General features: G+C 44.6%; 1 protein-coding gene across 4 annotated transcripts in view; it reads left to right on the top strand.

Moving 5' to 3' along the window:
• Window positions 1-13,097, top strand: part of LOC106581175 (membrane-associated phosphatidylinositol transfer protein 3) — a 129,560-nt gene that overhangs the window by 88,533 nt on the left and 27,930 nt on the right. For all 4 annotated transcript variants that reach the window (XR_001323032.2, XR_001323030.2, XR_001323028.2 and 1 more), the window contains exons 11-12: window positions 9,767-9,961; window positions 10,554-10,702. Coding sequence is in view for 1 of the 4 variants with exons in the window: in XM_014163053.2 (XP_014018528.1) it covers window positions 9,767-9,961; window positions 10,554-10,702 (344 nt within the window). In the remaining 3 variants the exon portion in view is untranslated. The remainder of the gene's footprint in view (window positions 1-9,766; window positions 9,962-10,553; window positions 10,703-13,097) is intronic.

Below are 13,097 nucleotides of genomic sequence, written 5' to 3' on the forward strand. Positions count from 1 at the left end.
CGCTGCTGCTACTCTGTTTATTATCTATTGTGATTGCCTAGTCACTTTTACCCCTACCAACATGTACATTTTACCTAAATTACCTCAACTACCTCGTACCCCTGCACATTGACTTGGTACTGGTACTCCTTGTATATAGCCTTGTTATTGTTATTTTATTGTCTTACTATTTCCTGTTTTTATTTATCAAAATGTTCTTACTTTTTAACTCTACATTGTTGTGAAAAGGCTCGTTAGTAAGCATTTCACAGGAAAGTCTACACCTGCTGTATTCTGTGCATGGAACAAATACATTTGATTTGGTTTGTAGTGAAAAGGCAGGGGTAATGCTAGGATTTCTTAGATTCTGAAACACACACACACAAATGTGTGCACATACACTCTCACACACACACACACAGTGGTGGAACTGAGGCTCTCACTGTCTGTTAGCCTTACAGAAACATAGCCGAAGCATTGCGTTTCAAAGTCATTATAATTAATCCTCTGGTGTGGTACGTTACCCTTAGACTGCACACGTACAGACCTGTGTGCACGTGTGTGTGTCTGTGTGTGTGTTTGTGTGGTGTGGTATTACTGTGCTAGATGTGTCAGGGTAGGTAAGTACTAGATAGCACAATAATCCCACCGGGGACAGGAGGGCTGGCTTTAACACCCTAATAAAGCCCTGATTTATTTAAAGAATGTTTTTAGCCTCCTTTTGGGACATTGAGACTTAAACACCTTGCCTCTGCCCCTGCCTCTCTCAAGGTAAATCACTGGGAGGAAGTAGTACGAAGGCTGTACAGTACAGTGGAACCTACAGCCGTTCTGGTTCTGTCAAGGGGGCGAACCTGTACATCAAGCTACTTCACGCTACAGAAACAGGAGAAAGGCTCCTGCCCTATGGAACATTCTGGCTCGGACACTGCTTTCTTATGGTTCATAAGGGAGTGCCACAGACCTAAAATGTTCAAATAAACCTACTTCATGAAGTAACCGCAAATAATTACAATAATGTCACAACAACATCAACAACAGCAAATTAGCTGTTAGCAACTCCCCATAGTATGAAACTGCTTACTCACAATATTTGTCATCCTATTCAGAAGTGCCCTCTCAGTTAGAAAACGTTATGTTTAATTTGAGGGGAGGAGTCTCGTGGGGCATCAGTAGTTTGAGAGACTGGTGTTGTGCAAGGAGACACTTTCACACTCTCACAGTCTGCCTCCCAAATCTTACCCTATTCACGATATAGAGCACAAGCAGTGCTCTATATAGGGAATAGGGTGCCATTTTGGACACAGCCACAGTCTCTCACAGCTTTCCTGAGTTTTAATTACACCACTAAATCTATTGATCAGGCTCAGAGGCTGTCAAATTATGAGTTAAATGAAAACACACCCATGCAGGCACACACACGCGTACACACAAACACACACTGAAACACCCCACTCATTTCCCTTGGTGCTATAATGTGGTAATTAGTTAAAGCAATGATGACATGGAGAGCGATCAAATCCTACTCCTATGGGTAAGGCTCTACCATCAATACCCATCCACATTGTGGAGGCTTTATTGTGATGAAGGGAAGTAATACTGAGAAAATGCTCTTTACCCTCTCCTACCCCCTGCCCTCTGCTCTTTACCCTCCCCTACCACCTGCCCTCTGCTCTTTACCCTCTCCTACCACCTGCCCTCTGCTCTTTACCCTCTCCTACCACCTGCCCTCTGCTCTTTACCCTCTCCTACCACCTGCCCGCTTCTCTCACCCCTCTCCTACCCCCCTGCCCTCTGCTCTTTACCCTCTCCTACCACCTGCCCTCTGCTCTTTACCCTCTCCTACCACCTGCCCTCTGCTCTTTACACTCTCCTACCCCCCTGCCCTCTGCTCTTTACCCTCTCCTACCACCTGCCCTCTGCTCTTTACCCTCTCCTACCACCTGCCCGCTTCTCTCACCCCTCTCCTACCCCCCTGCCCTCTGCTCTTTACCCTCTCCTACCACCTGCCCTGTGCTCTTTACCCTCTCCTACCACCTGCCCTCTGCTCTTTACCCTCTCCTACCACCTGCCCTCTGCTCTTTACCCTCTCCTACCACCTGCCCGCTTCTCTCACCCCTCTCCTACCACCTGCCCTCTGCTCTTTACCCTCTCCTACCACCTGCCCTGTGCTCTTTACCCTCTCCTACCACCTGCCCTCTGCTCTTTACCCTCTCCTACCACCTGCCCTCTGCTCTTTACCCTCTCCTACCACCTGCCCTCTGCTCTTTACCCTCTCCTACCACCTGCCCGCTTCTCTCACCCCTCTCCTACCCCCCTGCCCTCACCCTTCTCTCTTCTCTCACACTCCCTGCCTGCTTCTTTTACCCCTCTTCTACCCCCCTGCGCTCTCCTCAAACCCCTTTCCTACCCCCCTCTGTCATTACCTCCCCCTCAGATATTCTCTCTCTCTCTCAGAACATGAAACTCAAACATCCGACCCTCTTTATCCCTCTGTTTCACCCGCAGTCTTACTTTCTTTCAAATATTTTATATTTTGCATTATATGACAGTCACCAACATTCAGAAGATTCTGTCTTTCTCTCATCTCTCTCTCACTCAACCTATGTTTCTCCTCCAGCACACATCGAATCCTGATGGTGTTTCTTTCTCTCGACAGAGAGTGCGTCACAGTCAGTGTCCCCTGTCTGTGTGCAGTGTGCTGTGAAAGACAAAGTCCCCACAACACTGAAATGACAGAGGATGAGGGCTCCACTGAGAATAGAAGTAACGGGGCTCATTAAAGATAGCAGATGATTGATTGTGTGTGTTTTTTTTCTCCTTTTTTTATTTTACCTTTATTTAACTAGGCAAGTCAGTTAAGAACACATTGTTATTTTCAATGACGGCCTTGAAACCGTGGGTTAACTGCCTTGTTCAGGGGCAGAACGACAGATTTCTACCTTGTCAGCTCGGTGATTCGATCTTGCAACCTTTCGGTTACAAGTCCAATGCTCTAACCGCTAGGCTACCTGCCGCCCCTTTGTTTGTGTGTGCGTTAGTAGAATGTGGTGCCGGAATTTTGACTTGCAGCATTTTAATTTAATGGATATTTGAGAAATTTACCAGACCCATATGCATTGGGTGCGTAACGATGCTCAGAATGACAGAAATCACATTTAGATTATGGTTATTCATAACAGAACATGCAACTCAAGGATGCAATTCAATTTAGAAAAGGGGAGATCTAAAGATGCAACAACTATCATGGGTTGCTAATATGACCAGGATTGTGTAAAACATTTAGGTTTCAAACAATGAAGTATATGTTTTCAAAATGCTTACTGCCTCCAGCTCAATACAAAGTGGTGTGTGACGCACTGAAGCCTCTCTACCATTTCTTATATTCACTTGAATGGCGAATGGTAAGTGCACTTCAATTGCAAAATGAAGCTATTTTTAGTAGCTCTATTTAATCGTGGCCATTGAAACAGTTTTTAACACGTGATTGCATTTAGAATTGTTAAGCCATGATTGGGCTTATTAAAGCATATGTTTCACTCCAGCAGCAACATGAGCTGTTTGAGAAGCTGTAGCAGCAGCTCTCGTGTAAGCTGACAGATTTCTGCTGATACTGTAGGCTCTGTATCTGTGTGCTGGGCTCGTGTGATAAACACAACGACTAACAAAAATAACCAAGCGCCAATTTAATTCTAATAAATTATGCAAATGAACCTATAGATAAGGATGACTGGTCAAACGTATTTCCATCGACTGGTATTTCTAACAATGAATAGGATAAAATGCATTATTTTACAATGGGATTTTTTTTCTTCTCCCGGGCAATTGACCAGCGACAGTTTTATTTATGAGCTTTTCATTTTTTTTGACAATGTAACGGAAACTCTGGTGTGTGTGTGCGCGCACGTGTGTTCATGCATGTGCTTGCGTACGCGCACGTGAAAGGATACAACAGATGAAAGAAAATATCTGTCACACCCAGTCACATTTTTACACCAATTGCCATATAACAAAACACTAATTTCACTCTCCCATAGACACACACACTCTAGTATGCTGATTGTTTACTTTCCAACATTTACTGTGTGACACTATCAAGATGTATGTGACCATCCATGGCACCTTTCTACCTTGCCTTTAAAAAGACCAGTCCAAACTGTTCGTTTTTGGCCACCATAACTGCAGGCCTGTATTACCTCCACCTGATTCCCCCACACGCCTGCCTGGGAAAGCGGCCTGGAATTGCTATTCCGCTGCGGCTGCCAGTCCCTTACAGCCGGGGGAAATTAGACTGACAGCCGGATAGTGTGGAGAAGCATCCAATGCTTTGTTTAAACGCCCGCTAAAGGTCACTACAGCAGCAACACACAAAAAGTTAACCTCACTGGAATGGATTGCGTAATGAAAGTAGACATCCTTTAAGGACCGAGCTGATAGATGATGGCTCACAATAACATATTTTGATATGCAGACATGCAAACACACAGGAATATAATTACATACAGTAAAGACACACTTATACATACACACACACATACACACACACACACATAAACACAGACAGAAGCATCATGAAAACAAAAATCCAACACAGTTTTAACCAATAATCTATTGATCAGGCTCAGAGGCTGTCAAATTATGAGTTAAATGAAAACACACCCATGCAGGCACACACACACGTGTACACACAAACACACACTGAAACACCCCACTCATTTCCCTTGGTGCTATAATGTGGTAATTAGTTAAAGCAATGATGACATGGAGAGCGATCAAATCCTACTCCTATGGGTAAGGCTCTACCATCAATACCCATCCACATTGTGGAGGCTTTATTGTGATGAAGGGAAGTAATACTGAGAAAATGTACTTTCCGTTTGGGTGTGTTTCTATTGACTGAGCTTAGGGCTGGATGTGAATGATGATCATCTGGTACTGTAATAGATAAACAGCTAATGCTTTGGAACGGTCAACTTCTGAGTTTGGATGGAGTTATGTCTTTCATATCGCACAGGGAGAGTTCAGTCCTTGCATTGCACTGCAGCAATATTCTACATGCACACACACACACACACACACACACACACACACACACACACACACACACACACACACACACACACACACACACACACACACACACACACACACACACACACACACACAGAGAGAGAGAGAGAACAGTATACCTTTGAAGCTGGGGTGTAGTGAAGGCCACAGTATAATAATGAAAATCTCCTCCTTCTGTCCGCTGTCCCACAACCTTGGTGCTTTCATTCTCCTTAATCCCTATTTATAGCTCAGACCCTCTATTTCCATACTGATAGTAGTGTTGTGGTCCCTCTCCCTTCACCCCTCTCCTACCCCTGTCCTCTTCTCTCACCCCTCTGCCCTCTTCTTTCGCCCCCCTTTTACCCCTTCCCTCTTCTCTCACCCCTTTCCTACCCCCTTCTCTCACCCCTCTCCTACCCTCTTCTCTCACCCCTCTCCTACCTCCCTGCACTCTTCTTTCACCCCTCTCCTACCACCTGCACTCTTCTCTCACCCCTCTCCTACCACCTGCACTCTTCTCTCACCCCTCTCCTACCCCCTTCTCTCACCCCTCTCCTACCCCCTTCTCTCACCCCTCTCCTACCCCCCCTGCCCTCTTCTCTTTACCCTCTCCTACCACCTGCTCTCTTCTCTCACCCCTCTCCTACCCCCCTGCCCTCTTCTTTTACCCCTCTGCCCTCTCCTCAAACCCCTTTCCTACCCCCTGCCCTCTTCTCTTACCCCTCTCATACCCCCTGCCCTCTTCTCTCACCCCTCTCCTACCCTCTTATCTCACCCCTCTCCTACCCCCTGTCCTCTTCTCTCACCTCTCTCCTACCTCCCTGCCATCTTCTCTCACCCCCTTTTACCCCCTTCCCTCTTCTCTCACCCCTTTCCTACCCCCCTGCTCTCTTCTATCACCCCTCTTCTCTCACCCCTCTCCTACCACCCTTCTCTCTTCTCTTACACCCCCTGCCCTCTGCTCTTTACCCTCTCTTTACCCTCACTGGAATGGATTGCGTAATGAAAGTAGACATCCTTTAAGGACCGAGCTGATAGATGATGGCTCACAATAACATATTTTGATATGCAGACATGCAAACACACAGGAATATAATTACATACAGTAAAGACACACTTATACATACACACACACACACACACACACACATAAACACAGACAGAAGCATCATGAAAACAAAAATCCAACACACAAATTGCCTCTCCATAGATAGCCGGTTATATAGAGGAATACAAACGGGGGTCCTCTAACAGATGACCAGTTGCATTGGAGATGCACTGCTCCCTGTTTAGCATTCTGATACAGGTTCATGCTCTCATTGCGTATCTTCATATCCTACCATCCATGCTGCTCTCTCAAACTGTTCCCTCCTCATCCCCTCCCCCCTGCTGCCCATAATAGAGATCATCCAGCCTTTGTGTTCTACTGGCCCTGTCATAATGTAAAAATGAGATTCCTGACTACTGATGGATCCGCTGGTTCAACATGGAGAGGACATATCCTGCTGAGAACATGTCATCAAACAGGGTCTGGTCCACCCTCTACATCTGTGGCATCCAGTAATTCACCGCTCGGTAACCAGTAATCACACACACATACAAAAATACAAATACAAAAATCCACATACATGCATGACAAATGCATGCACACATCCTCTGACACACACACACACACACACATACATTATACACACACAGACCTGCCCTTAAATATGGCTGTGCTTAATGGAAAGTTCTCCAGGCAGACACTCAGACTGTCTCTTCCTTTCAGAGGAACAGTCAGTCAATGTTAAATGTAATGAGAGAGGTTACCATGCTATACGGCAAGTGTCTTACATATAACTGAGACAGAGGACAGACCGACAACAGACTGTGTCTGCATCTCAAATGGGACCCTATTCCCTATAGTGCATTACTTTTGACCACGACCCTGATCAAAAGTAGTGCACTATGTAGTGAATAGGGTGCCATTTGGGAGACATCCAGTTGGATATTGTTATTGGTTTGCTTTTATGGATATTTTTATGTCGACGCTTTTATTATTATTTTTTTTTTTTACATTCAATTCACTGTCTTTGTACTTCCCCTCCCTCTTTCTGTCTACAGTACAGTACACCATAGCATAGTTGTTACAGAAGGCTAATGATAATGTTTCCAGATCTGGAGAATTGATTGGAACAATATTGATGCACTCAGATAGCCTATACTACAGATTGTATTACTATAAACAACAACACTGTACTGTAACACTGAACTGTAACCATGCCAACCAGACCTGGTCCCTAGTTATCATACTGCCACAGAAAGAGAGCATATGTGACAACTGGCTGAAATTGGTCTTTTTTTAACATTGGATAAAAGTAGAGACTCAGAGCTACAGAATGTTATCATACACTGCATTTTTGAGGAACAATGGGAAAGTAATTCTCCTTTGAAAGTTGATAAACCTTTAAACTCACTTTTGAGAAAATGGCCTTTGAATTCTTTAGTACCTACTGGAGAGCTCTCCTTTGTCAACGCCCATTCAGCATTTCTCACACCCTCTTAAGCCAGCCCCACCCATCTCATGTGCTAAACAGTGAGTAGTGTAGTAAAGATTAAGACTAAAAGTGGTGAAAGTAGTAGCCTACAATAAGGAAAAATTCCAGGTAAACAGAAAGTGTCCAGATAAAAATATTTTATAAATATTAGATGACGCTTACCCAGACACACTTGTCTAAATTGATGGGTCATGTGAAAGAAATGCTATAACCCCCAGCCACATCCAGTGGAGGAAAAAGTACTAAATTGTCATACTTGAGTAAAAGTAAAGATACCTTAATAGAAAATGACTCAAATAAAAGTCACCTAGTAAAATACTACTTGAGTAAAGTCTTAAAGTATTTGGTTTTAAAAAGTAAGTATCACAAGTACATGGAATTGCTAAAATGTACTTATATATCAAAAGTAAAAGTATAAACCATCATTTCAAATTCCTTATATTAAGCAGACCGATATCCAGGGGCATTCTCCAACACTCAGACATCATTTACAAATGAAGCATTTGTGTTTAGTGAGTCTGCCAGATCAGATGCAGTAGGGATGACCAGGGATGTTCTCTTGATAAGTGTGTGAATTGGACAATTTTCCTGTCAAAATGTGACGAGTACTTTTGGAATATAGTGAAGTAAAAGTTGCCAAAAATATTAATAGTAAATTACAGCCAAATGGCTACTTGCATAGTAGCAATATCAGAAATAGATAGGGTAACTATGCTCCTGGTAACAATTGAATTACGTTTTTTTGCCAACGTTTACTGACACCGGCCATATTCAACCGGTGTTGAGCGTTCGTAAATTCATCAGTTATTCTGCCCTCTGGCACACTCAGACAAGAGTGCTCTGAAACAGTTGTTGCAGTGACGTTCTATTGAAATGGATATTTACATAGTTGAATCTTTTCTTAAATGTTACTATGCGATACATAAAAAAAAGCCGCGTTAGACAGGATTACCAACACAAACTGACCAGCTCAAATAGACAGAAGCGTGCTATATGGCAGACCAATCCAAACTCATCTCTCGGCTTGTCCAGCCCACTCATTATCTCAGCCAATCATGGGTAGCGGGAAGGTTGCTGTCTTTTTCTGTGGCTTAACCAACTAGGCTCGTTATTTAACAAGTTTATTTGTATTTACAGATGGCATGCAAGTTTGTTATTAAGGCACGTGAAAGTTCACGTGTTCGAGAAGGCGTTTCTGACGAAAAAAAAACATTTAGATTTTTTTTTTTAAGTTTCCGTTCAAACGGCTCTCCTGTGAGGTAGTGACTCGTGACATACGCCTAGTTTCCTGAAACGGGTAACATATTGTCATATAGAATGGAAAGGAAATAAAAGAAAAGGGATTACAACTCTTGGCAAAATAAGGGGAAAGGAACAAATACAAATAGAATTAACAGTTGAGTTGAGTTGGATGAAGAGAAAATACATTGGCCTCAACATGTCTTGGAAATGACACATTTCCCTTGTAGTCTGTCTCTCTCCTTTCTCGTCATCACTCTTTCTCTTGCCCTCCCTCCCTCCCCTCCCTCCCTCCCTCCCTCCCTCCCTCCCTCCCTCCCTCCCTCCCTCCCTCCCTCCCTCCCTCCCTCCCTCCCTCCCTCCCTCCCTCCTTTATTCCAGAGAGGCTCCTGTGAAGTTCAACATAAATGTATAATTAAACAGAAGGAGTGGTCACTTGTCTCTCTAAGAATGATATTATTGATGTGATCTGCTACTACAATGCCATGTCTCTTAGAGACTATCCTTTATTTCCATGTTCTCTGATACAACCATATATATCACAGGGGAATACAAGTTTCCTCCTTCCATCTACAGGTCTACAGAGCAAATAATGCCTGTACATTGGAGGGACAAAACAAACACATCCATCCAAACATACAGGGTTAAAGGTGATCAGTAACTATGTCCATCTGGGCTGTAGTGTAGTTGTTAACAGTTTCCCTCACTGACCTCTCTGTCTCAGCTCCTGGGGTTGGGTGTGTTGAATGGTTATCACCATCGGTCACAATCCCTGGACCATTACAAGCCCAACCTAATTACCTGACAATGTGTGTGTCCAAGGCCTTCCTCTGGGACACACAGAACAAGCCAATACCACATACTCTCCTATTAGACCATGTAACAGCATTGATTCACAGAGAACGTTACTAGTTCATTGTTATATAATTGAACTCTCTCTCCCTCTCACCCTCTAGCTGACGGTATCCAGAGCCACCCAGAGGTGTTCCTGGAGGCAGAGCCCAATCCTGGTGACCCGACCGTGCCCCCTTCCCCTGAAACAGACAGTGGGAGGGGAGGAGGAGGGGGAGGGCGCAGGGCCAGTGTGTCCAGCATGGACAGTGAGACGTCCTTCTGCTCTGTGGGCCGGATGAGTAGTATCATCACCAACAGTGAGTGGGAGAGAGAACAAAAGAGAGACAGGCAGAGAGGGAGAGAAAGGCAAGAGATATTGGGCATGAGAGAGAGAAAGATAGAGAGAGAGAAAGAGGTGGAGAGAGAACAAGAGGGAATGAGAGAGAAAGATGCATAGAGAGAGAAAGATACATAGAGAGAGAGAGGGGGGAGGGCATAGAGAGAGAGAGAAGGGGGTGAAGACTGCTCATTAGCAATCAGAACAAAAGGTCACATTCGGGCTACGCTTTGTACATTATTTAATCAATTATCTACAGTGGGTAGATATAGCCTGACTCATGAGACCCAACTTTGCCTCTCCAGATTTTACCTCACATTAACCTACTTCTATTGCTAATCTAATACTGTGGTGGCTAAAATACCAGATGAATAATACCAATTAGTACCCACAAATCACTTTAAATAACTCCAAGAAAACCTTATCTTGATATGCCTGTGTTAATTATCTCCCTTCCGTGTGTTTCTTTCTCTCTGTGTGTGTGTGTGTGTGTGTGTGTGTGTGTGTGTGTGTGTGTGTGTGTGTGTGCGTGCGTGCGTGCGTGCGTGCGTGCGTGCGTGCGTGCGCCTCAGTTTCCAGTAGCTGGTGGGGCTCTAAGAGGTTGGACTATTCTCTGTACTGTCCAGACGTGCTGACCTCCTTCCCCACTGTGGCACTGCCTCATCTCTTCCATGCCTCCTACTGGGAGTCCACTGATGTAGCTGCGTTTGTGCTCCGACAGGTAACACCCCCCTATATGTATGTGTGTCTGTGTTCTGACTATTGAGACTAGAATTCAGATCATGTATACTATTATTTGTGCTGTGGATTGTGGTTATGTGTGCTTGCATGCATATGAGCAGCAGGTAGCCTATCTGTTAAGAGATTTGGCCTGTAACGGAAAGGTTGCTGTTTTGAATCCCCGAGCTGACAAGGTGAAAAATCTGTCCATGTGCCCTTGAGCAAGGCACTTGACCCTAATTGCCCCTGTAAGTCACTCTGGATAAGAGCATCTGCTAAATTACTAAAATGTAAAATGTAACTAGGTGTTTGTGTGCGCTTGTATTATGTTTATGTAGGAGGTGTGTGTGGGTCTGCTCGTGGTGTCCTCAGACCCTCACAGAGTAATTAAAACCAGCCAGGGTGTCATGACCTATTAAAGCCCATTCTGACCACTGACAGCCTTTTAACTTGGTAATTAGAGAGCAATGAGAAGAGACCAGAGCAGCCACCCAGTACAGTAAGGGGTTGTGTCTAAAATTGCACCTTATTCCCTATATAGTGCACTGCGTCTCTTATGACCAAAAATAACTTCTGGACATCAGGACTGCGATTACTCACCACGGACTGGCAGAATCCTTTTCTGCCTTTAACGAGTCTGACGAGCCCGACGCGAACGGTATACTGTTTTATCGGGAACAGGCCCAGATCCCCGTGATTTGCGTGACGAGGAGCTGCCTTCTGAGAATTCGTAGCCGATCGAATAAACCCCTACTTCCTTCCATTCTGCTAGCAAACGTGCAATCTTTGGAGAATAAAATCGATGACCTACGCACAAGATTAAACTACCAACGGGACATTCAAAACAATATCTTATGCTTCACGGAGTCGTGGCTGAACGACGACACTATCAACATACAGCTGGCTGGTTATACTTCCTGTAGCACTAATTCCAAAAAGTTTTGGAACACTGTGAAGTCCATGGAGAATAAGAGCACCTCCTCCCAGCTACCCACTGCACTGAGGATAGGAAACAATGTCACCACCGATAAATCCACGATAATTGAGAATTTCAATAAGCATTTCTCTGCGGCTGGCCATGCTTTTCACCTGGCTACCACAGCATCGGCCAACAGCTCTGCACCCCACACAGCAACAGCCGTCTTCATTGACCTGGCCAAGGCTTTCGACTCTGTCAATCACCGTATTCTTGGTTTTGGTTTCTCAAATGACTGCCTCGCCTGGTTCACGAACTACTTCTCAGATAGAGTTCAGTGTGTCAAATTGGAGGGCCTGTTGTCCGGACCTCTGGCAGTCTCTATGGGGGTGTCACAGGGTTCAATTCTTGGGGCGACTCTTTTCTCTGTATATATCAATGATATCGCTCTTGCTGCGGGTGACTCTTTGATCCACCTCTACGCAGATGACACCATTCTGTATACATCTGGCCCTTTTTTGGACACTGTGTTAAAAAACCTCCAAACGAGCTTCAATGCCGTACAACACTCCTTCCGTGGCCTCCAACTGCTTTTAAATGCTAGTAAATCTAAGTGCATGCTCTTCAACCGATCGCTGCCCGCACCTGCCCGCCTGTCCAGCATCAATACTCTGGACGGTTCTGACTTAGAATATGTGGACAACTATAAATACCTAGGTGTCTGGCTAGACTGTAAACTCTCCTTCCAGACTCATATTAAGCATCTCTAATCCAAAATTAAATCTAAAATCCGCTTCCTATTTCGCAACAAAGCATCCTTCACTCATGGTGCCAAACCTACCCTCGTAAAACTGACTATCCTACCGATCCTTGACTTCGGCGATGTCATTTACAAAATAGCCTCCAACACTCTACTCAGCAAATTGGATGTAGTCTATCACAGTGCCATCCGTTTTGGCACCAAAGCCCCATATACTACCCACCACTGAGACCTGTATGCTCTCGTTGCCTGATCCTCGCTACATATTCTTCGCCAAACCCACTGGCTCCAGGTCATCTATAAGTCTTTGCTAGGTAAGGCTCCACCTTATCTCAGCTCACTGGTCACCATAGCAACACCCACCTGTAGCACACGCTCCAGCAGGTATATTTCACTGGTCATCCCCAAAGCCAACACCACATTTGTCCGCCTTTCCTTCCAGTTCTCTGCTGCCAATGACTGGAACGAATTGAAAAAATCACTGAAGTTGGAGACTTATATCTCCCTCACTAACTTTAAGCGTCTGCTGTCAGAGCAGCTTACCGATTGCTGCAGCTGTACATAGCCCATCTTTAAAAAGCCCATCCAACTACCTACCTCATCCCCATATTTGTTTTTGTTTTTCTGCTCTTTTACACACCAGTATTTCTACTTGCACATCCTCATCTGCACAGCTATCACTCCAGTGTTTATTGCTAAATTGTAATTACTTCGCCACTA

The sequence above is a fragment of the Salmo salar genome, chromosome ssa20 (genome assembly GCF_905237065.1).
Source record: "Salmo salar chromosome ssa20, Ssal_v3.1, whole genome shotgun sequence".
NCBI lineage: Eukaryota > Metazoa > Chordata > Actinopteri > Salmoniformes > Salmonidae > Salmo > Salmo salar.